Here is a 25989-nt window from a genome sequence, read left to right on the forward strand (position 1 = left end):
GTTGTTAACAGAGGACGCTCTTTCAGTAAACCGCATATGACAAATAGAAACATGTCTGGGTATTATTCTGTATGTTAGTAAATTGAACACCAATAAAAAAAAAAAATATTAAATGAAAAAAAAAAAAAAAAAAAAAAAAGAAACATGTCTTAGTATCTCTACTCTCTAATACATGTTCACTTACATTCTGGAGGAGGAAAACAAAGCTTTCTTTGAAAAAAAAAAAAAGGGGGGGGGGTGGGCAGCCCATGTGGCTCAGCAGTTTAGTGCTGCCTTCAGCCCAGGGCCTGATCCTGGAGACCCGGGATCGAGTCCCACGTCAGGCTCCCTGCATGGAGCCTGCTTTCTCCCTCTGCCTGTGTCTCTGCCTCTTTCTCTCTCTCTCTCTCTCTCTCTCATGAATAATCTAAAACAAAACCAAACCAAACAAAAACAAACAAACAAAAAAACGCATCATCATTATCCTGAACAATGTTGCGAGAACAGTTAAGATTTAAAATTCTGAGGTAGCAATTTTATTGACTTTATGGTAAAATGGCTTGGAATGCAATAGGTAAATTTCTATATGTCTTTGGAGTCATGTTCTGGGAAGGACAAGATGCAAATAGGAGGAAGGAGAGGGAGTTTAGAACTAACCCGCGGGGCGGGGGCGAGGGAGGGGGGTGGTGGAATAATCCATGGAGAGACCTGCTGGGAGGTCTCACTTTCAACACATCGGAGTGCTAGCACGTTCCACAGACTTCTAGAAATTACTTACTTCTTTCAATATCAGAATCTGACTTGCAGCTTTTAGGTACTGCAACTGGTGAGTCACTAAGATTGTGATCTTCTCATGCAAGGTCTGGCAAATACACCTACAAATGTAAAAGAATACAGTATGCAAAAACTGTTAATAGGGGTACTCCAAATTGAAAAACACACATTTTGAAAACACAGTGAGACAAAGACAATATCAAAGTCAAAGACCTATAGTTTAAGTACCAGGGCAAATACAAATCAAATTCAAATGTAAATCAATGAACTCCAGCAGGCCCTTCAAGTTTATCAGAAGTGTGAGTCCAGCTCTTCCAAGAAATTCTAAAAAGCAGTCCAGTGAAGGAGCTACCAAGTGCTAAAATTTCTCCTACTCTAAAATTCAACATTTATATATATCATGATGAAAACTGAGCAACATTGAGATTCCAAAACCTAATTGAACAGAAATACTAATTATTTCATACCTTTATAGGCATAGGAGAAGGAGGGATCTATGTCATACAAAAACATGTACACTTTTCTTAGTCTCCTAGGTGATTATGATTTATAAAGCATATAATCACCAAAAAAAAAAAAAAATCCTTAAATTCTCAGTGACCTTCACTAAAGAGCATTTTCTAGACACTTCTTCCCAAATACTATTACAAGACAAATGCTGGCATGCCCTCAATTATTGTCTATAATGTCCCCACAGTCAGTCCCATCCAGGAAGCATATCATCTTTCATTAGGACTGAAAATCTTCCTAATGTGAATATGAAAGAAGAGAATCCAAATGGCCCAAATCATAGTGGATTTCATCCATTGGCTCTAAGGACAGGCCAACTGTCTCAGATAAAAGCCCCTGTCAGTACTCAAGTTTTTTGTTTTTGTTTTTTTTACAGTAACCCTACATACAACCTACTCCTTATTTTACAACCTCTTTTGCAACCTCTCCAGGTAAGTGAGCAGCCCAGACCAGAGGTACAGAGGGCCCAAGGCCCTCACTCTGGGTACCTCAGGCCCTTGCAGAGCAAATTTCAACAACATGGGCCAAAACTCAACCTGCTTAGTTGGGTCAGGTCAGGAGTTCTGGAGGCACCCGGACTAGAGTGTTCTAAGCCAGACAAGGCCAGGTGAGCTACTACAACTCTGTGAACCTCAGTTCCTCCATCTCAAAATAAGACTGCTGACAACTTATAGCATGTTCTGGGAAGAGTACTGATCAGCTCGATGAATGGCATGTTCTCCATCTTCTCTAACCCACAAATGGCCCTTTGCTTCAAACTCAGGACAGAAAAGTTCTAAGGGGAAACCTCTAAGACTGGCCCTGAGATCAGATAAGCCCCAGAATGACATGTACATACTATTATTCTATTCTTTGAGTCCAGAAGGATTGTTTCCCTTTTGACAGATCTTGGTGTGGCTTTCATTTCTAAGTGTGTTGACCGAGTAAACCCCTCTTTGGGCTTAACACAAAAGTGTTTAATGGAATTGGTTCTCCTTTATTCAAAATTCCATACTCACAATCCCTGAAGGGGCTATTAACCAAACAAATCTGATGGGGTTGCTATGTCCAAGATGGACCAAAGCAAGTTTTAAAAGGTTTCCTTCCTAACATTCCACCAAAGATAAAGGAATAGAATTACAATGATGTTATTAGGTGACACCTTTACATTTTTCCTCGATTATGTTTTATAACCAAAATCTCCACGAAAATGCTGTATTTGCCAAATTTTTAACAGTAAAAGTTTCCATGTCATGTCATTTAAAAAAAAAAAAAGATTCAGTAACAAGTTATGTAATGCTCATCCTGTAGAAGGGCTGTGTTAAGAGGGGACGTGTACTGGGCACCTGGGTGACTCAGTGATTGAGCATCTGCCTTCAGTTCAGGTCGTGATCCCGGGGTCCTAGGATTAAGTCCTGCATCGGGCTAGCCACAGGGAGTCTGCTTCTCCCTCTGCCCATGTCTCTGCTTCTCTGTGTCTCTCATGAATAAACTCTTAAAAAAAAAAAAAAAGAGGGGACATGTACTGTGATAGAGGGGATACAAGCAAGGCATTCGCTACCGTCATTCAATCAGCAGACATTTGTTCAGCTACCAGGCACCATTCTAAGTGTGTTCATATCCATAAGACAAGAAAACAGCCAACCCTCTCTGTATTGTGTGTGGAAGGAGGAATATCAAACAAATGCAGAGACTGCACTCTCGGGGCATGATGTCTGCTATGAAGGAAAAGCAAGGGGAGGACTGTGATCTTGGATGTAGGAGACCCACGCCATGCTATGGAGACAGAAAGGATCTGCACAAGGCGCCTTCATGCATTCACAGTGGAGTCAGGGTGGGGAGAAGTCATCAGTGCACCAGTACAGGGTGGGCTGTGGGAAGACAGAAAAGAACAGTCCCGCCCCCACGCCACCTTCCCAGAAGGACAGGGAACAGCAGAAATGGCCTCAGTCGTCTCTGCCCTGGCACACTGCTCCCTGGCTCCTGGACAGAAGGATCAGGATTGGCAGACTGGCAGCCGTGAGAAAGGGACATGCCCCGATCAGGCGACTCCTTGAAAGCCAGCGTGGCCTGAGCACAAAGCACAGGTGAGGACCTGCTAGGACTGCAAAGAATGTTCTTCTCCATTTGAAGATGCTGAGCTGCAGCCTGCATGTGAAGGGGACCTGCAAAGGCCAAAGCAGTGAAGCTGAAGAGGTGGCCCTGTGGGGCTTTCAGGTAAGGACTGGCTCAAAGAAGGGGGTATGCAGTACTGAGGGCTCTGGGGTGGACGCTTTCTAAAAGAAGACAAGCTGCATTGCTAAAACAGGTTAGCCTGGCACCCATTCAGCTAAGGGCCTCCTGCATGGGACAGAACCCACATCCACGTTTACAACATATAGTTGTAAAACTTGCAAACATTAATAACCTTGGATATATATTCATGGCGGAAGTAAACTGTTAATGGCAAGGAGAAGTGTAATTCATTCACTTTTAATACAAAACACTTCACATTACTGAGCTTCAACACAACCGCCATCTTTCAGAGCATATTGTTCCGTCCAATTTTCTAGCTCGTTGAGAACATTCTCCAGCTGCTGCTGAGTGATTTCCTAAATTGCATTCGTGCTCCCTGCCCTAAGTTTCCCCCAAAGAACGTGGTTCTGATTAGCAAAACAACAATTTTAACAAGCTTGCTCCTATCAAGTGTATATCCAAAGCCATAAAACCCTAAAGGCAAGAGGACTTTATATAAATACCTCCCGTGTTCAAAGGAGAACTTGGGTGAGCTTCTGTGATAAGCACATTGGTACTTGGCAATGCGATCGGCATCCACTCTCCTCCCAAGGAACATAAGCACAGTGGCCAACAGACTCTGTTCTGGGAGTGGAGAGCTTGTGCAGACCCACCCCAGATGGGGTGGCACACATTGGTGAATTCAGGCGTTCGGGACAGAGAGGTGGGGCTGCTCCTGCTGCAGCCCAGGGTGCAAGGTAGGCTCTAGGTCTTGTCACTGCACTCAGTCACAAGCCACAAAGCACGTTCCTAAGGGAAAATTCATTAACTCATGATCAGGAAGGGATGGGAAGGGGAGTGGGATCAAAGCTCTGGAGACCATGTCAAGCATCAGGGGCTTGGCTTTCTGAGATCTGAAATATTTGACACTGCTATGTACTTTTACTTTAAATTGTGGTAAAATGTGTATATGATTTACCATTTTACCCATTTGTAAGCATAGTATTCCCAATAGCATTATGTACACGCACACTGTTGTGCAACTATCACCACCACCTACCTTCAGAACTTGTCATCATCCCAAAACTAAGCACTCTGTATATAAACACTCATGGGCAGCCAGATGAGGGAATATTAGGAACCAATACTGAGGGGACACTGAGTCCCAGGCTTCTGGTATCCGGAGCCCAGGGCTGCCTCTTCCTCACACTGATGACTCTGCTAAACTCTCTTTACTTTGCTACTTAGGACTTTAATTTGGTCTTCCCAGCCTCTCTCCAAAATTCACATTGATGCCTTAACCCTCAGTACTTTGTAATTTGGTGACAGGACCCCTAAAGAGATGATGGACGTTAAAAAAATAAAGCCTCAGGGCACCTGGGTGGCTCAGTGGTTGAGTGTCTGCCTTAGGCTCAGGATGTGATCCTGGGGTCCTGGGATCAAGTACCACATTGGGCTCCCCGCAGGGAGCCTGCTTCTCCCTCTGCCTGTGTCTCTGGGTCTCTCATGAATAAATAATCTTTTAAAAATAAAAATAAGGCCTTAACTATGGGCCTGTATCTAATCTGACCTGTATTCTTAGAAGAGACTAAGACATAAGTAGATGGGGTGCCCAAGATGGCTCAGTCAGTTAAGCACACAACTCTTGGTTTCAGCTCAGGTCATGGTCTCAGAGGTGATGGTATTGAGCTTCACTTGGGGCCCCGTGCTCAGTGGGGAGTCTGCTTGACATTCTCTCCCTCTGCCCATCCCCCAAACACAAGCGTACTTGAGCCTCCCTCAAATAAATTAATCTTTTTCTTTTTTTAAAAAAGCACCTAAGGAGAAAGCCACCAGGGGTGCATACGCACAGAGGCAAACCCATGTATGGACACAGGAAGTAGGCAGCCATCAGATAACCAAGGAGAGAGGTCTCAAGAGAAACCAAAATGCCAGCACCCTGATCTGGACTTTCAGCCTCCAGGACTGGGAGAAAATCCATGTCTGTTGTTTCAGTCCTCCTTTGTAAATAACGAGGTTTTGTGCAAGATAATTTGCTAGAGAATCTATCTCTGGGCATAAGTTAGGGGATCAGAAGTGCACTGGAAAGCACCGGCTGGCTCTGACAATGTGAACAACAGTAAGATAACTGTGGGGTAGACATGATGCAATTTTAGCAAGAGCAAGTTCACAATGCTTCCAAATACGCCAGTCTAGACTCTGCAGGGAGCATGAGTCATGCATGTCAGGTTACAGTCTGTACAGAAAAGATCTAGAGTTATTCTACTTCAGTCAATTGGTGATGAAGCAAGACCAAATGAAAACAAATTCCAGAAACACAAAGAAAGAGTCACGAAATGAGCTAGATTCTAGATATCAGATTTCAAATTCAAGTTAACCCTACATTTGGGGTTCTTACATATTAATTCTAATAAGAATCCATGAAGCCATACTACAATAAGGAAAATAATATGGAAAAGGCATTCTTTTGTTTTAAAATTTTTAAAAGATTTAATTCATTTATTCATGAGAGACAGAGAGAGAGAGAGAGAGGCAGAGACATAGGCAGAGGAAGAAGCAGGCTCCTTCCAGAAATCCCGATGCAGAACTCGATCCCAGGACCCCAGGATTACGAACTGAGCCAAAGGCGGACACTCAACCACTGAATCACCCAGGTGACAATTTCTTAAAGATTGTATTTATTTATTTGACACACAGAGAGAAAGAACACAACTAGGGGAAGGAGCAGGCAGAGGGAGAGGAAGAAGCAGGCTCCCCGATGAACAAGGAGCCAGACATGGGTATGATCCAAGGACCCAGATGTGGGGCTCAATCCAAGGGCTCTGGGATCACGACCTGAGCTGAAGGCAGACACTCAACTAAATGAGCCACTCGGCCACACTGGAATAAGGCATTCTTAAATTCTAGACATAACCAAGTATTTCCTGATCTGCAGGATAATTAGCACAAACCAGCAAGGCCACTCCATGGAAGCTCTGTGGGCACTAAAAAAAATTCACTTCTAATATGCCACCAATAAAAATGATGATGGAAAAGAACTGGCAATTGAGTCCTACGTTACCAAGTCCCAATCTTTGATTTAAAAACTGTGCATCACGTTCCTGATTCCAACAACAGTGTCTTGGTTATCAACGACAAGTATATCAAGGGGACATCTGCCATCTATTTCTTCATGTCCTCCACTCATGGCACAGATGGTAAGCTCCATCTCTTTCTTCTCTTTATTATCCAAAAATGTCTCTAAAAAGGACCTTCTGAGGAAGGAAGGGAGGAGACAGAGGGACACCACAGCAGAACGCACAGTCTTCTGAAGTACACTGGTTTTCTTGACGTTTTACCCCAAGCACTACAGGATTCAAACAGAACAGAAATGACAAACACAAGTAAACTCACAGTTCAAACAAATGCCTGCCAACTTCCGCATCTACTGCGCTGAGAGGATCGTCCAGGAGGTAGATGTCTGCGTCCTGATACACTGCTCTAGAAAATATAAAACCACATCAGAGGGGAGAAAGCTTCACACTCCCCAGATCACATCACCCAGTTGTGACAGCATTCAACAACTTGGGTCCCATTCATTTGAAAAGCCTATGGAATAAGGCAAGGCTGGTGTTCCATATAGCACCCGGCACCCCCCACCACTACGCAGCAGGTGTTCTCAGGTTAGCCACCCTTGGGAGCAGGTGCAACTCAACTGTGATTACCTTGCAAGGTTGATCCGGGCCTTTTGCCCTCCACTCAGTGTCGCTCCCCGATCACCTATCACGGTTAAATCTCCATCCTCCAAACACTGCAAATCCTGCATGGAGACAGAAAGAAGTAAAAAGGAAGAAAGAAAGAGAGGGGAAAAAAAGATTTAAAATGTGTTCTACTGTCATCCTAGACTTTCAGCACTGGTTCTTCATAAACGTACGTGATCAATAGAGATAAATCTATTTAAAAGTGAGTAAATTGGGACCTTGAACCTTTCCAAAATACACAGGGCTTTCCCTTCTAGTCTGCAGCTTTTCCCCACAATGTTCGTGCATTTCACCATCTTAACTGATGTCTAATGAACATCTACTATATGTCGGGCACTGTTCTGGGCACAATGAATTTGGTTTTAAGAAGGCAAAGTCCCTTGAGTTTCCATAGAGGGAGACTGACAACATGAAAAATTAGCAGGAGTACAAATCCTAAGACCTAGGAAGAAAAAGGAAGCTGGCTCAGAGGAGACAGACGCAGGAAAATCCCATCTATACGAGGCTTAGAGAAGGGTTCTGATGGGAGGGGCTTTCCACAAAGACAAGTGCACCTGGGCAGACCTGAAACGCATTCCACCTGCAGAAAAGAGCGAGCACAAAGGGCACAGGGAAGTCACCTGCCCTGTGTTCCAGGAGTAGCAGGGAGCCCAGCAGAGCTGGAGACAGTGTGCAAAGAATGAGTGAGTAAAGATAAGGGAAGCCAGGTGTTTCACCCAGAGTCACTTGGAGAGGGGACGTGGGGAGCATAGGGGGTTTTCTTGGTTTGTTTTTAAAGATTTTTTATTTATGAGAGACACCGAGAGAGAAGCAGAAAGAGAGGCAGAAAGAGAAGCAGGCTCCCTGCAGGGGGCCGGACATGGGAGTTGATCCCGGATCCCGAGATTACACTCTGAGCTAAAAGGCAGAAACTCAACCACTGAGCCACCCAGGCATCCCACCAGGCTTAGGGTTTTTGAGAAATCCCTCTCTTGCCTCTTTGTGGAAAACAGATGATAGGACACAAAGAGTGAAAGCAAGGCACACATTGGAATGGCACTGCATTAATGCAGGTGAGATAGGACACTTGCTAGAACCGGAATGGGAGCAGCAGACATGGAAAGCAATGGTCATGTTCGGAATAAATTTCAAAGGTCAAGCCTGTAAGACCTGCTAATGAATGGGCGAGGATTGTGGTGGTGGCAGAGGAATGATGTATTGTCCTCCACGTGAGAAAGGGGAAGAACAGGCACACCATTTACTGAGCTGGGGGAAACAGTGGGTGTGAGCTAAGATCTTCGTTATGGGCAAGACGTCATATTGCACCTGGATTTGCAAGTCTGGACCTCAGAGCCAGGGCTACTTGTGAGAGCCCACAGTTCACCCCTGGTTTGTGAAGCCACAGGACTTATGTTATCAAAGAACATGTATGTCTTAACCAGTCAGTTTGCTGATCTCACCTTAACCTCCCAACCTTGGAGAAAGGTGAACACCTGACCCTTGTCTTCACATTTAAGGTACAGTAGAGTGACTGACAAGATCTGTACAAGAAAACTAGCAGAAAGATCAGTCTGAGCAGAAGAACAGAAGGGAAGTAATTGTGTTCGAGGGACACTGAATGAATCTATTGAACTAAGTAGAATTTTGCTTCATGCAAGCCAGATAAAATTCAAAGCCACAAAGAATAAGATGGGATATGATGATTGGGGAATCAATCAAATTATATCTGAATATTATTTAGGAAATAAATGGACAAATCATAATAGCTGGGGGCAGGAGGAAAGGGTAATAACATCCCCAAAATGACAGGATAATAATCAGATTTAAATTACATTGTACTAAAAAATAAAAAAAAAATAAAAAAATAAAATAAATTACATTGTACTATATTAGAATCTTTTATTTAGATGGCCTGTAATTATCACTGTACAGCTTCCTGGCATAGATAATCAGTTTGGTGGAGTGTGTTGGTTATCTACCTACCACATCTCGCAAGCATCAACCTAGAATATGCAGCAACAACTTTCTATAGATGAGCCCTCATCTCTTTGTCTCTACCTTTGACCAATCTGGGGAGAAAACAAGAGGCATTTGGAAGGTCCATGACAAGGAAGTCCCTTGACCTCCCTAAGCTCCTCTTCCTCTTCTTCAAAATGTGGAGCGACAAGAATGACTAAGTTCAAGGATGCTGTGACAATCAAAAATGCAGACTAACATCTTTTATACATAGGGAAAACACAGGAGTTTACTGTACCTTGCTACTACTAGCAACGGATACATATTTTTTGATCAAACCAAAAATGGGACTTCATTCACAGTATGAATCATATCACCCAAAGGATGCCACCAAAAGAAAGGAAAAGACAGGGTATCTCCATCCCAACCCATTCCCTGACAGTTCACAGAAACACACAGAATTCCTACATGCTCAGAGCTTAACTGGATGGCAGTAAGTGAAAGGCAACAATTGGTCAATCATGAAAATTCATTATTTCACATTACTTCCTTGCTAAGCTCAGAAGACTACACCAGCTCCTGCTTTAGGTTTCCGTGAAAAACAATGGGCCATTCTAAAATCAGTTCCCTGCCTTCCACCACCCACTCACACCCACCCACCACACCCACATTTTACTTGACCTCGATTCACTGACAGTCCTTGCAAACTGTTATTAGTTTTTATGCCTTGATTTTATATTGCCTTGTCTTCCTTCTCAAAATAGCACCAGGCTATAGCAGAGCAATCTCAGCCACTCTCTAAAGAATGGCACTCAAAATCCACTCTCAGATTCAGTACAGTTAGGGAATAGGGAATGGACTCTCTCTAAGCCTAGTAGGAAGACTTGGAGTGGCTGCTGCTTCTGCCAACTATTTGTGGACAAGCTACAGAGGGAAAAAAACATCTCAAAGAATATGAAGTAAAATCTGAGTCAGGCTAATTTCCTAACCACAATTTTCTGGTTTGGTTAAAAAGAAAAGCCTGAGTTGAATGTATACTTCACATCATCCCAATGAGCAGAAAGTACTCTAATGTTAGTTATGTCTCAATTATATTTAACCAACTGTTTTGTCTATAATTGTTTTCATTTAAAAGCAGACACACACACTAGAGGAAAAGCCAAGAAAGAACTATGCTGGGTTTGATGCCATCAAGCCAGAAACCTAGCAAATTGCCTTTGGTGAAGGTGGAGGCTTCCACAGAAATACCATGGAGCAGACCGTTGACTGTTTATGACACCATTCATGAAGCCTGGGGGCCAAGGAGGACTGGATCACAGAATCAAACAGTAAGAGTTCCAGGCCTTTGTTCATAACTTTTCTTCCATGATTGGCATTCCTATCATGGCCTAATCGGTATCCCCTAGATCTTTCAAAGCCCAGCTCAAATCTTCTCTTCAATGAAATCATTGGAAATGGGAACTCCTTGCTCTTTCTACTTCATTCTCAAGACTCGGTATTTCTCATGAAGGGCCCACCTTATTCTGCTTCGTAATTTGTACACGTGCGTGGTTTGTCTCCCCAGCTCCTCGATGGTAAGGATGGTAAGATTTACGCACCAAGCCTGGCACTCGGATGCCTGATAAGAATGATCTTTAATGGATCCCTGGGTGGCGCAATGGTTTAGCGCCTGCCTTTGGCCCAGGGCACGATCCTGGAGACCCGGGATCGAATCCCATGTCGGGCTCCTGGTGCATGGAGCCTGCTTCTCCCTCTGCCTGTGTCTCTGCCTCTCTCTCTCTCTCTCTCTCTCTCTCTCTCTCTCTGTGTGTGTGTATCTGTGTGTGTGTGTGTGACTATCATAAATTAAAAAAAAAAAAAAAGAATGATCTTTAATATTCACAGGCTGCAAAATGGGAGCCCCACTTCACAGGTGAGGGAACTGACACCAGGTCGCATAATGGTCAAAGGACGACCAGCTCTTAAATGGAATGTAGAATCTGAACCACACTCCTCTCAATTCGTAGTCTTTTATTCTTCATTCCTCATCATGCTGCCCCAAATGGGTTATGTAAAGTATATTTAAAAGTGTATTTAAAGGCACCTGGGTGGCTCAATTGGTTAAGTGTCTGCCTTCAGCTCAGGTCATGATCCCAGGGTCCTGAGAATGGGACCTGCATCAGGCTCCCTGCTCTACGGGGAGTCTACTCCCTCTCCCTCTGCCTGCCACTCCTCTGGCTTGTGTTCTCTCTCTCTCTCTCTCTGTCAAATCTTAAAAAAATAAAAGTATTTAAAATTAAAAGTGTATTTAAAATATAAAAATTAGTTAAGAGCTGAAGATCTCTACACACACAGAGCTATCAATAAACTTAGTTTCTATATTTAGATTAGTCTCATATTTCCCCTCTGTACTCATTATTTGGTTACATGTGAGAAGTTATCCCAATTGAGAGATAAAAAACTGTAGAACCATAATCATTCTACAACCATCAAGATTATCAGAAAAGAAAATGTCTCAAGGTTATCGGAAAAGAAAACGTCCAAATTGGCAGAAATGCAGTAAATATGAGAAGAAACTATAAGCCTGTAAGCGCACCAGTGGGGCTTATAAATTCAAGTGATCTGTGTAGGAAAATATTACACTTGAACTTACCAATGCTATTACTTCAAGGATATATTGTCTAAAAATGCTTCAAAAAAAAAAAACAAAACAAAAAACACCTCATCAAGTGGGATGCCTGGGTGACTCAGCAGTTGAGCATCTGCCTTTGGCTCAGGGCGTGGTCACAGATTTCTGGGATCGAGTCCCACATCAGGCTCCCTGCATGGTCTGCTTCTCCCTCTGCCTGTGTATCTGCCTCCCTCTCTGTCTCTCATGAATAAATAAAATCTTTTAAAAAAAAAAGTCTTCAAGTGCTAAAAGATGCAACTATCATGATACATTGCATATGTTAGAATATTTTTAATTTACGTAATGCACAAGGTTAGAGCACCTACACAAATGTCAAATCAAATAATGGAAATTGTATACTCAAACACCTTCTGTTTAAGATGTCACATAAGGTGTCACATCTTATGGATATGATTCTACCCAAAATTGGCTACTCTTAAAATTAAGAGCTAATATCTCTTGTATGTGATTCTAAGATTTAGTGACTTCTTGGGATGTCCCTAGCAATCAGGTGCTATAAGATCATTATTGCCTTTCATCCTAAGAAACGCTTTTGGAGGATAATCATTTCCATTTTATAGATAAACTGAAGCTTTGTAAGGTTCAGTGAACCAAAATCACACAGCTGCTAAACAGAGACTGAGATTCAATTCACACCTGTCTGCCTCCAGGGCCTTGGAATTCAAACAGGTGCTCCCTCAATGATGTTCTAACCCACTACACTGTCACTTTGAGTAGGTCATCAGCCCAAATCAATGCTGCTAAACATGATTACTTCCTATCTTCCCATAGTATTTCATGTTTTCTACAGAAAGACTTAAGTTAACTTAATTAGATCTGATATAATACACCTAGTTATTAGTTATTAGCAATACATTTAACGTGAGAAATGTTAGCCTTTTTTGTTTTATTTTGATTCCAGGATTTAAGGGAGGCAGCAAGGAAAAATCCTTTATGTCTGTATGAATTTAGAGAAAAGGGCTATTATAGTAATAACAGCCCTCATTTATCAAAAACCTAACATTTCTGCATGTTAGAGGTACTGCCTGCCTATGGTCCTCCTGAAAGTAGTCCGATACCACCTCCATTTAATACGAAAGGAAACAGTCACCCCAAGCTAATACCCAAGATATCTAAAGGCCAAAGCTATCCTATATCCTACTACATAAGCATTCTCTGTATCTACAGGCAAAAATCATTCCAGGAAGCCCCTATCTCCCTGGCCATCTTATGCTCATCCGCTGACACATGGATTCCAAGAGATAAGCAAAGGATTGCGTAACTCATCAGGTGGTTTTCTGGTTTCTTAAAGCCTTTACCAACCCTAAACAGAGTGATAGATAGCATTTCAGAACTGCAGCAAAACCTCTTGAAAATCTTCTGACCCAATGTCATTTGCAGCAGACAGGAAAGACCCAGGTAGGTAACAAACAAGACGTGTTGAAAGTGACAAAGCAGGGACCAGGCAGGACTCTTCACTACATCTATACCCTGGGCCTCCTTTTCTGCCAAGGAGAGAATGAGCACAAGAGGACCTGACTATATGACCCCAAGCCATACAGCAGAATAAGAAACAGTCCATGTTCATAAACATCGAGCCATGAACACAAGAATCAAGGCAACAGCCCACCCTGCAGGACCTCCTTTCCACCAGAGTCTGTGTGCCCTACAGAACTGCCCTAGAACACGGTCCACACACTGGTCCAGTTGTCCCATGTCGCTTTGGCGAAAGCATCAGTGTCTATGGAAAACACTGGATCACAGCCACTATCCCAATAGCTCCCTTTCTCCAGAGATGTTCAAACATGGGGGAAGAGAAAGGCAGGGCTGCGCTATCACCAGAAATGCAAGGTAAACACTGGTCTGGACCTTTGTAGTCTAACCTGGGCATCAGGAACTGAACTTGATGAAGGTAAAGAGAAAATGCCTGAGCTGTGTTCATTGCAAACTCAACATTCCACCTTCCTCAATTATCCAATTTTTATGCTCCCCCCCCCAACAAAAAAAATATCAGATATATATAATTTACATATTATTTAAAAAGTGACACCTATTTAGGATAAAAATAAATTTACATACCCTCTTTTCAGGAATGCTCCCCCTAGCCTCTTTGGCAATTGAATATAATTTATCTTGTCATGTTAGGGACCAATATTCAACCTATCATTTGCAACAGGCTCGGTGTTTTAAGGCAAATTAAGACATAAGTTTTAAATTCTATTGTATGTGAAAATGCTATTCATGATCTGGGCACTATGTTTAACTGTCTGAATGTTACTAGCCATGTAGACCCTTGTCTTAAACATTCTTCCTCCTGGACACACACACAGCCACCTGTATTTAAAGGGTAATTACAATGATCAAGGTTACCTGGTGGCATATGAACAGAAAGCCAGAGGTGTTAAGTATGAGGAGGAAAACTTCACCTACTAGAAGCTAGTTAGGGTTGTAATAGCCAAAAGGGCACAACAGAAGTTATGTGGACAACACGCTGGCCTCTTTGGCCACATCTAGCAGCCACTGCATTGAAGAGACTCATCCTTGTGGTACAAGGAGCAATCTGCATAATTAGCTGATAATGCTATATGCCTCAGGACTTCACCGTTTTGGAATAATTGCTGCTACTCTGTGTAAATGCTGTTATATGCTCAAACTGGACACCTTTGAAACCAGCTCTGGATTTTAACTACTGAATCACTCCCATTTTGCTGCATGCATCCACAAAACTGTTCCTCAATACTACTACTGATACCAAGCAATCACCCACCAACTTTGCAGGTGGTCTACCGTGGCCACGGTCTCTCCACGTCTGGCTTCCCACCAGGGTCACACTGGTCTCCACCTCCATTATCTGACTGTAACAAAGTAGCTCCTCCATACAAACTTCCTCAGATGGGAGGCATCTTGGCCCAGTGGAAAAGCATGGAATCTAGAGTCATGCCAAATCTGAACTTGAGCTGTGAATGTTTGGCTTAATTTTTTCATCTCCATAAGCCTCAGTCTTAGGAACTAAACAATGAGGATGGTGCCATCAAAGGCCCTGATAAAAGATTAAAAACTCATGTTTTTAATGTGTGCCTGTGTGCAGATATGTGTATGCAGGTGTGACAGGCAGAAAGATGATTAGCACATGACTCTGAATAAATGGGAATTTTTACATTTGCTTTTGGCCTCTTCCTATACAATATACACCATTTCACAAAAATCTAGCCAATCAGTGCTACCTTGAGGTCATGTCTCAAAACACATAATCTCTCATTAACAGTGACCAAGGGAAAATAAATAAAAGCCCATTAAACAAGCAATTATGTTTTGTCCACATCAATAAATGCTACACACCTGATAAAATCTATGATGTTCAAGCAAAATTACAATTTCCTCACAAAGCTGGCTTGGAGCCTTCAATGCCCTACTTTTAAAAGTCTTTCTCAGGCTTTTCCACACAGTATAAAAGAACAGTTGGATGTCCAGACTGCATTGAACTGACCCTGGGGAGAGCCCTTTAACGCTATTATCCACTGATTTTTATAACCTAAAGGGAGTCACCTAGTATTTATAGGTATCTGCTTTTTTTTTTCCCTTTTTGCTAAATTATATTCTATCACGTAAGTTCAATGTTCATCATTCATTCATCAATTTTACTTAAAATCCCAATGACAAACATTTCATCTTGCCATTTTCTGCAAAACAATGTCATTTCTGAAAATCTCTCCGCTTGTGAAATGATGTAGCATTCAAAAGAAATCTTAAAGCATTTCCTTTTCTTTAAATAATAAATCACATGGGAAAAATCAAGTGGAGAGGAGACCTATAGATTAAAAGGGACCCAGGAGATGAATCAACCAAGTGCCAAGCACAAACCTCATGTGGAATCTGATTCAAACCAACTGCTCTGGAGATCTCCTGGTGAGATAACTAACGAAATGTCAACTTGGACCAAAATGCTGATGATATTAAGGAATTTGGGTCATTTTTTAGGGACAATAATGTTTCTTATCAGAGGAACTATCTTTTAGCGATGATGAAGGAAATATCTGCAGATGAACTATTATATGAGGTCTATATTCGACAATAGAATTCGGGGTATGGGAGGGGCAGCAAAGGGTAGGGGTGCCAGTACAGACAGACCCACCTCCAGCAGAGCACAGCTGAAGCTAGGAGCTGGGTACATGAGGGGTAATAACATGACTGTCTCTGCATCTGCAAATTTTTGAATTATCCCTTCAAAAAGTTAAAAGTGGGGCAGCCCGGATGGCCCAGCGGTTTAGCATCGCCTTCAGCCCAGGGCCTGATCCTGGAGACCCAGGATCGAGTCCCACATCGGGCTCCCTGCATGGAGCCTGCTTCTCCCTCTGCCTGTGTCTCTGCCTCTCTCTCTCTCTCTCTGTCTCACAAATAAATAAATAAAATCTTTTAAAAATACATAAATAGGGATCCCTGGGTGGCGCAGCGGTTTGGTGCCTGCCTTTGGCCCAGGGCGCGATCCTGGAGACCCGGGATCGAATCCCACGTCGGGCTCCTGGGGCATGGAGCCTGCTTCTCCCTCTGCCTGTGTCTCTGCCTCTGCCTCTCTCTCTCTCTCTCTCTCTCTCTCTCTGTGTGACTATCATAAATAAATAAAAATTAAAAAAAAATAATAAATAAAAATAAAAATAAAAATACATAAATAAATGAATAATAAAAAGTTAAAAGTGAATAAAACTCAGAGCACCTGGGTGGCTCAGTCGGTTAGGCAGTTCTTGATTTGGGCTCTGGTCATGATCTCAGGGTCATGGGTTTGAGCCTCACTTTGGAGTCTGTGCTCAGCATGGAGTCTACATGAGAGTCCCCCCCCATCTCCCTCTGCCCCTCACTCCTTGCTAACTTTAAATAGAGAGAGAGAGAGAGAGATAAAATCTTTAAAATCATCCTGTGAATGTCATCCTTACATCAGGATTGAAATAGCAGAGTAGTATGTGGGCAGGTACCTATGGTGCATTCACCCCAAGACCAGCTTGAAGCATTAAGTAATGTCCAAAGATCTTCCAAAAAGAAAAAAGGAACTAAATCTTGTCATTTAAAACAACACAATTACTCTTTGAAATTCAAACACATGTAATTCCAAAGTCCTTACCTTTCTCAGCGCACAAGCTTTTATTACTTTTTCATATCGTTCCTTTTCGTATTTCTTCCCAAATAAAATATTACTCCTCACAGTTCCTGGAAACACCCAGGGCTGCTGCGAAACATAGGCGATCCTTCCGTGCACGCTGACCAGCCCCTGGTTCCGGGGCAGTTCCCCCAGGACAGCACTTAGCAGCGAGGACTGAAACAGATTGGAAATAAGCGCATGTGTGCAGGCAGCACTCTCCACGGAACAAGCCCGTGATTCAGCCTTCCCCAGCCCGGGGCTTTCATGCATGTCGGAGCTCCTTTACTATCCGTAGAATCAAGTACAGCTATGGAAAGCGCAATATAAAATTCGAATACTCACAAAATAGTCTAACCACCTGCTCTGCCCAGTAGCGTTTCCCCCAAATAAAATGCTATACTCCAACACTTAAGGACTGTTAGCCATTCTTAACAGAGAAGGCCAGCAGGATACACACATTGTAAATCTGAGGTTTGATGCAAGTGGTCCTGCAGCAGGGACCCTTTACTTGTCAAGATCCTTGTATCTGCGCAGCCCCAGCGGCTTAGTGATGCCTTCAGCCCAGGGCGCGATCCTGGAGACCCGGGATAGAGTCTCACGTCAGGCTCTGCATGGAGCCTGCTTCTCCCTCTGCCCCTCTCTCTCTCTCTCTCAAATAAATAAACAAACCAACAAAACAAGAAGCCATTTAAGAAAAAAAAGATCCTTCTTTCTGAAAAGCTATGTGGAAATAATCTATCCAAAGCATCAGAAACTCTGAACTAAGTTTCCAAAGAGAAAATAACCCTTGTAAATAATCACCCCATGATTTACACATCTGATATTTACCTTGCGTATTTTGTTTCAGATACACAAGACTAAGTGCGGCACGTACACCTCTTCAAGTCTTCTAGAACATATGAACGTGGTGTGTCTGTGCCTAGCACTATCAGAATGCTCCTAACGAACAGCTGAAATAATCCTTTGGCAGATCTGTCTTACCCCAGGACCTGGTTGATTCTAGAGGGGAATGGAGTCTGAGCCTTCTTACATTTGTATCCTTTGCTCCTAGCACAGTGGCATGCATCTAGTTGCACAATTACTCACTGGGCAGTAACATGCCTTGGGAAAGTCCTCTAAGGAAATGTTTAACACTTTCCAAAAGTGCCTTACAACCTCCAGACTTCCAATAGAAGAGGCTCTGAAGAAAGAAGTCCCATTTTCTTGGTCACTATCCCAGATAGCAGTGACAGAAAGAATTTCCTTCACTGACACATCTCACTTCCAGACAAGCATTTGTAAACTGTGCATGACTTGAAGTAGTACCATGTAAAACACAACATACGGTAACCAAATTGATTTGGCTGTGCAACCTTCTTACAAAAGGAATGCTCCATGGAACCTATCTTGAGAAATGCCATTCTAGATATGCCCAGTTCAAAACAGTGTTACACATAGCCCAACCCCAAGATTTCAGTATGGGATATAGCATGGCAGTGAGACTTCAAAAGGCATCAAGGCTTACCTTTCCTGCTCCCACAGGTCCAATCACAGCTAACAATTCCCCAGGTCTCACAGTAAAGGAAAGGCCTTCTAGGGTTGGGGTTTCTGATGCCTACAAATTAAAGTTTACAAAAATATGACCATTTCAATAAAGTAACACAAATCTCCTCAAAAAGAAAATAACCTAATAGCCAATGATATGTGAACATTATCCACATCTCTCTCTTTCTTATTTGAAGATACTATGTCCTGGATTCCTTTTCAATCAACTCTTATTTTCTGGGATTTATTGAGCTGCCTTTTGGAAAACCTGTTCTCCTACCAAATTTGATTATGAACCCAGTTCTAGACTCATACAGAATTTAAGTGGTAGAAACAACAAGGCACTCTCTTGAAATGAAAACTTCTTGGTGCACAATAACATTAAAAGAATACAGTTAACTGAATATTAAGTATAGGTGTGGTTTTTAGTCACAATACTTTTTTAATTTTTTATTTAAATTCAATTTAGTTAGTATATAGCATGTAATTAGTTTCAGGTGTAGAATTTAGTGATTCATCAGTTGCATGTAACACCCAGTGCTCATTACATCACATGCCTCCTTAATGCCTATTACCCAGTTACCTCATCCCCTCCACCCCCTCCTTTCTAACAGCCCTCAGTTTGATTCCTAGATTTAAGAGTCTCTTATGGTTTGACTCCCTGATTTTCTCTTAGTTTTTCCTCCCTTTCCCAGGTTTATCTATTTTGATTTTTAAATTCCACATGAGTAAAATCACATGGTTTTTTATTTTCTCTGACTGACTTAATTCACTTAGTAGTGGGACACCTGGGTGGCTCAGTAGTTTAGTGCCTGCCTTTGGCCCAGGGCATGATCCTGAAGTCCCAGGATCCAGTCCTACGTCGGGCTCCCTGCATGGAGCCTGCTTCTCCCTCTGCGCGCGCGCGCGTGTGTGTGTGTGTGTGTGTGTGTGTATCTCATGAATAAAATCTTTATAAAAAAATTTCACTTAGTATTAATACCCTCTGGTTCCATCCACGTCATTGGAAACGACAAGATTTTGTTCTTTTTGAATGCTGAGCAATATTCCATTATATAGATACCATATCTTCTTTGTCCATTCAGCTATCGATAGACATCTGGGCTCTTCCCATAGTTTGGCTATTGGGGACATTGCTGCTATAAACATTGTGATATGTGTGACCCTTTGAAACACTGGTTTCGCCCTTTTTTAAAGATTTTTTTAATTTATTTATGAGAGAGAGAGGCAGAGACACAGGCAGAGGGAGAAGCAGGCTCCACGCAGGGAGCCCGATGTGGGACTCGATCCTGGGACTCCAGGATCATGCCCTGGACCAAAGGCAGGTGCTCAACCGCTGAGCCACCGAGGTGATCCTATTTTTCTCGCTTGGGTAACTACCTAGTAGTGCAATTGCTGTGTTGTAGGGTAGCTCTATTTTTAACTCTTTGAGGAACCTCCATACTGTTTTCTAGAGTGGCTACATCAGCTTGCATTCCCACCAGCAGTTTAAGAGGGGTTCCCCTTTCCCCACATCCTTGCCAACATTTGTTGTTTCATGACTTGTTAATTTTAGCCATTCTAACCAAGAAAAAGTGGCAGCTCGTCGTGGTTTTATTTTGTATTTAGTATGGAAGATTTTTTAAATTTACGCTATGACCCTTGGTTTTAATCTTCTATCTCATTAACCCCCACAAGGTGGCAGCATAAGCACATGGCATGCCTGGGACCCTTCACTAATAGTAATTTGAAATCTCTAATAACTGCTCCATTCTCATTTGATAAGGAAGAAATCTCAGTAATGCTCACAAAGCAAGAAGGCACTTTATACTATAAGGTCACTCTGGGCAGAGACTCATGTCAGTGGGGTATCGAGGCTATATTCAGAGCTCAAATTTTACCAAAAAAACAATGAATAAATTAGTAAGATATTGTGGGCCAGAGTGGTAAAGTCCTAGTTTTATATCCGTAGCATGCATTACCTGTCCTAGCTAAACAGGGGCAGCAAAGTACTTCTACTGCAAAAGACACATGGAGGTATGCCTACATCACAGAATCAGACACAAGGGAAAAGGACAAAGCAAAAATCACACTGATCAGGAGTTGTATTCCTGAACATTGTATAAATTCTAAGACAAAGAGATTCAGTGTTAGGAAAATTCTAAGTATTCCTGTTCTTAAAAAAAAGTTCAGTTTTACAGCTTCACACTTCAAACTATTCTTTAAAGAGACCAAAGTAGATTCATTTCCTTTTTTAAAAAAGATTTTATTTATTTATTTATGAGTGACAGAGAGAGAGAGAGAGAGAGAGAGAGAGAGAGAGAGGCAGAGAAACAGGCAGAGGGAGAAGCAGGCTCCAGGCAAGGAGCCTGATGTGGGACTCGATTCTGTGACTCCAGGACCATGCCCTGGGCTGAAGGCAGGAGTTAAACTGCTGAGCCATCCAGGGATCCCAGAAGATTCATTTCCATATAGAACTTTGAAACATTAGAAAATCAATTGCTGGGGATCCATCCCTGAGTGGCTCAGTGGTTTAGCGCTTGCTTTCGGCCCAGGGCATGATCCTGGAGTCCCAGGATCGAGTCCCACGCCGGGCTTCCTGCATGGAGCCTCTTTCTCCCTCTGCCTGTGTCTCTGCCTCTCTCATGGATAAATAAATAAAATCTTAAAAAATAATAATAAACTGCTAAGAACAAAGCATATTCTTGGAGGAAGAAAAAGTTTAGCAGAGCACAGTAAATAAAAAGGAGAAGGTTTCTGTGTCTCATTCAACAACAATCAGTATTTTATCTTCTGAGCAAAGGGCAGAGGGTACGAATAAGTAGAGACGGTTTCATTTTTTTTTTTAAGATTTTATTTATTTATTTATTCATGAGAGACACAGAGAGAGGGCAAAAGACATAGACAGAGGGAAAAGCAGGCTCCCTGTGGGGAGCCCAATGCAAGCCTCAATCCCAGGACCAGACTGAGCTGAAGGCAGATGTTCAACCACTGAGCCACCCAGACAGCCCAAGAGATGGTTTTAAGTTAAGATTATAAAATCCCAGTAGTAGTCACCAACTGTAAGAATGTTTGTCCAAACCCAGATATCGAAACTGTCAGAAGATTGATAGGAGATGTTCAAGATCAGGATGTCTGGGTGGCTCAGTGGTTCAGCACCTGCCTTCAGCCCAGAGCGTGATCCTGGAGTCCCGGGATCGAGTCCCACATCGGGCTCCCTGCATGGAGCCTGCTTCTCCCTCAGCCTGTGTCTCGGCCTCTCTCTCTGGGTCTCTCATGAATAAATAAATAAAATCTTAAAAAAAAAAAAAGGAAAATTCAAGGTCAAATAAAAAAAGAGCTACTATTCAGGGATCATCTAAATTTTTCCTACTGCTATGATCTCCATGTAATTTCCCGTGGGATGCTTCTCTGAGTCCACACCATGCACAGTGCCATGACTGAGGATCTAGTGATTGTATCTGAAACCCAAACCCTTTCTGAAGAAAGCTTGTATGGAGGGGCCTTGTGTTCTACAAAAGCAGTCTTCACATATCACAGGAAACTGACCAAGAGTTGATCTAAGGCAATGTCGCCTTCTACATTCCAGAAAAGGATTTTTCCAAAACAAAGGGCAGAGAAATGCACACAGCAGCTGTGCAGACCATCCCTGGCAAACACAACTATCTGGGATGGTGCTAGGAAGAATCCAACCCACGGATAATCAAAAAGCACATCAGTCTGGCCAGCTGAGCTCATCTTCCCACAAACAGGTGCAGACCTGAACTTTCTGGTGATGAGCTTCGGGACCTCTCTACATCTTGAATGGGTAATGCCATTAGTAAAATACCTGAGAGACTAAAGGCACAGGAGGAGAAATAAAAGGTCTGGATAATTTCCAAAATGAAAATTTTCTCAGGACATAATGGATTATAACATGGGTACCTACTAAAAATTATGATAATCACATTTAATCACCAAAGAAAAACTGGGCCCAGATTTTATCAGAGTTATAAAAACTATTATTAACAAGCTGGATTTCAAAACACAGAAACTTTTTTTTTAAGCTTCTCCACTCCTAACTAGTACTTATTTTACTACATTTTCCTCAATTACGACCACAAAAACATAAGCCATATACCAATATTGGCTTCCTAGCTCCCCTACACCCCAGTTTCTTTTTAGGAGTGTTTTCCCCGTGTCGACCTCAGGATCAACCGCTGGCCAGCAGGGGGCAGCATCTGACAAGCAGCTGATGCAATGCGCATCAGACTGAGCCCTCACCCAGTTCCAGACTCCAGCTAGGCCCAGGGGATGCAGCAGTGAACCACAAAGTCGAATAGAGGCTCCCACTGGACCATATCACTTCAAAGTTTACAGGCATAAAACCAAGTGCATTCATTTAATGAATGAAACCGGGTGGGTGAGACCTTTGCCCACCTACCTACCAACCCAGCTATCCAGTGCACCTGGTTGGAAGATCCACATCCTTCTGCTTCTCAGAGCCCAGCATGTGATACATTTGGCCTCAGCTTCTCTCCCAAACCCCCAGTGTCTGTGGCCTTCCCAGACCCAAGGCTCCCTATTCTGTGACCTAATCTGACAGGCCTTAATCATCCCCAGCGTGAAGCACAATCCTTTCACAGTCAAGGCCAGACCACTAGAATGGGATGTCCTGCGCTACAATGCAAGCTGCAGGAAAAAAAGTCTGAGAACATGTTAGGAAGTCTGGGAAGAAGAGAATTGCTAGGTTTTTACAGTGTAGCACAATGTGCCACAAAAGTGATTTGGTGACGGGTCATTACACAATGTGCCTATTAACAAGCTTAGTGCTCTTTAGCTCAATGGCATTCGCAGAACAGAACCGGAGCGGTGCTTCCTGAAAGTGCTTCAAGGGGATCGCAAAGACAACTAACTATCTACTTTACGGCAGCTGATTCCCTCCTGCTTGAAAGTGTCGGGTGAGGTCAGGTAAGGCCCCTTGTGTGTGAGTGGACAAGTGTAGCGGTGCATCATGTGTTTGGGAACTATTATTTTGTCCGGAGCACTGCTGGGAATCCAAGGAGAAGCAGGCAAACATGGAGCAGAGGGCATGATACCTAGTTGCGGGCAGGAAAAGACAGAAAGGCTCCAGAGTTAGGACCCTGGCAGCCCTGAAGGAGGGAACCCTGAGGGGATGTGGGCCTAAGTCCCAACTGCGCATCTGTGGGGCTCTTGACACCATTCCTCGGCCTTCCCCTGCAATGCCCAGAACTGGCTCCTGCAACCTTCCAAACCAACACCAGCTCAGCTGTAGAGAACACCGGGTTTTGGGGCCAGAGGTAGGAGGGGAGAGGTGCACCCACCAGCACCTCCACGTGCTTCCAGCGGTATTTCCACGGTGGCTGCTTCATCCCTGAGGTGCCAGGGCCCACAGAACAGGCCCTCCCCACCATGGTCCCCACTCCTGAGGGAGGCCAGGCAACTGAACTCCACTGCACATGGGTGACCGTCTGGTAGGGGCCACCTCCTCCCTACATCCCTCCAGCCCGAGGGATGGGAGCAGCCGCCTGCCATTGGTAATCTCGGGGTTGCCTCACACACCACCATTTGCCCTCATTGTTTATTCTTTCACTGGCTCAGTTACAAATTCACTCATTTCTGAGGACTGAGTTCTGTGTTCCTAACCCAGACTCTGATGGGAGCATGTGCACAGAAGACCATAGGAGCAGGCTAAGAAAGTGTTTCAGTTTTTGACAAGAGAGGTGGCACTGGGCCTGCAGCGGGCTATCCAGTTTTCCCCATGTGCCTAAATGTCATAAACAGACCAAGCGAAACAAACTCCTCGACACCTCGCACCTCTTCTACCTGTCAGTTTGCCACACAGCCGAACCCTCCAGCTGAGAATCATGGCACCTCCTATGCCCACCTGTTGCCTCCTCCCCACCCCTGGCTGTCACCAAAGTCAACAGCACCTTCCAGAAGTTTAGAACAGGGGAGCCATCACCCTACCCCAGAGCAAAGATCCACATCACAGGCTTCACTCAACAGGTAAAGAGATGGTCTGAAAGCATCAAGGTAAAAAAACATTCACCAATTCACCAAAGTCCCTCATCTGTAAGAATCTGTAATGTATTTGTTACTTAGCTCATGTGGCACACTATCACCTGTCCAACCCTGTAAATTCTGACATTGCAAACTTACATACTTATTCCCAAAACATGAGATAATACTTGGAAAGTTCTCTTAAAGATGAGATAAAGAACAATATGTCAAATGCCTTTGGGGCTGATTTCATAGTTAATCTCTTATTCTTGATTGAGAATTTTTATAACATACTTTCAAGTAAATGATGCCAGTTACATTTTATTCGGTTTGAAAAAGAATAATTTCAAATTCTCTATTAAATCTGTGTACCCTGGGGCACCTGGGTGGCTCAGGTGCTTAAGCATCTGCCTTCAGCTCAGGTCATAATCCCAGGGTCCTGGAATGGAGCCCTGCACCAGGCTTCCTGTTTCTCCTTCTCCCTTGTAATGGAAAATTTGTTACCTTGTCCCAAAAGGCGGTGAAGTCCTGAATATGCACTATCATTTTCCCATCTGATGGCAGCTGAGGGGTGCGCTGGGATATCTCATCAAGTAACAGAAAGTTCTGCAGAATAAGGAGAAAGGCTGGTTGAACTGCAGGAGCAAGGCATAAGCAAATGTAATTGCCTTCCTGGTAATTTGCAATGTAGCATTTTACACAGCCCAGGTATCATTTTACCCACTATATTTGAACGGTTGACTCCCATCACAACACAGCATGTCCTATGTAATTATAAAATAGATCATGTATATATATACAAACAGTTTACAAAGCTATCTTGTCACTTTCTCAACAAGTATACGGATTCTTCTCCCTAAAGAGAAAACAGAGATCGAAATAGTGAGGGCACCCTGGATGGCTCCGTGGTTGAACGTCTGCCTTTGGCTCTCAGGTAATGATCCGAGGGGTCCTGGGATAGAGTTCCTCATCGGGCTCCCCACAGGTACCTGTTTCTCCCTCTGCCTAGGTCTCCTGCCTTGTCTCTCTGTGTCTCTCATGAATAAATAAAATCTTTTAAAAATATAAAAATAAACAAATAGTGAACACATTTAGAACCTAGACATTTTTATTGTTTTACTTCTCTGTTACTAACAATAAACAGGGGAGTTGGTAGGAAATGATTCCAAAAATATTTACCTAATCCCACCATGTGCCAAGCAGTACGTGAGATGCTAGGAACACAAAGATGAGGGCCATCCCCCTGGCTTTGAGGAATCAAGCTGGCCTGAAAGGACAGGCTGCGAACACGACACCAGTGGCAAAGACTCTCAGTGAAAAATGCGGCTCTACTCATTTATTTGTTGTGACTTTTCATGGGACATTTAGGTACACTTTCTCCCTATACATGTGAAATCAATGTTTCATTCATCATTAACTATCCCTTGTCGTAATTCTTTGAAAAAAATCCCTGTAACAAGTTTCTATCTCTTACAAAATATTTTACAAGCACTTTTCATAATCTCCTTAGCAACTCTTCTTGGGCAGCAGAAATGGTCACATCTTCTACTTCCACACTAGTTAGCAGCTAC

The 25989-nt window shown here is 43.1% G+C and overlaps 1 protein-coding gene across 1 annotated transcript in view; it reads right to left on the reverse strand.

Moving 5' to 3' along the window:
• Positions 1-25989, reverse strand: part of ABCC4 (ATP binding cassette subfamily C member 4) — a 247566-nt gene that overhangs the window by 135678 nt on the left and 85899 nt on the right. The window contains 6 exon segments of the mRNA XM_025441091.3: positions 758-854; positions 6850-6936; positions 7161-7255; positions 16895-17086; positions 18417-18506; positions 24923-25024. Of these exon segments, the coding sequence (XP_025296876.3) occupies positions 758-854; positions 6850-6936; positions 7161-7255; positions 16895-17086; positions 18417-18506; positions 24923-25024 (663 nt within the window).

This window comes from Canis lupus, chromosome 22 (assembly GCF_003254725.2).
Source record: "Canis lupus dingo isolate Sandy chromosome 22, ASM325472v2, whole genome shotgun sequence".
Classification (NCBI taxonomy): Eukaryota; Metazoa; Chordata; class Mammalia; order Carnivora; family Canidae; genus Canis; species Canis lupus.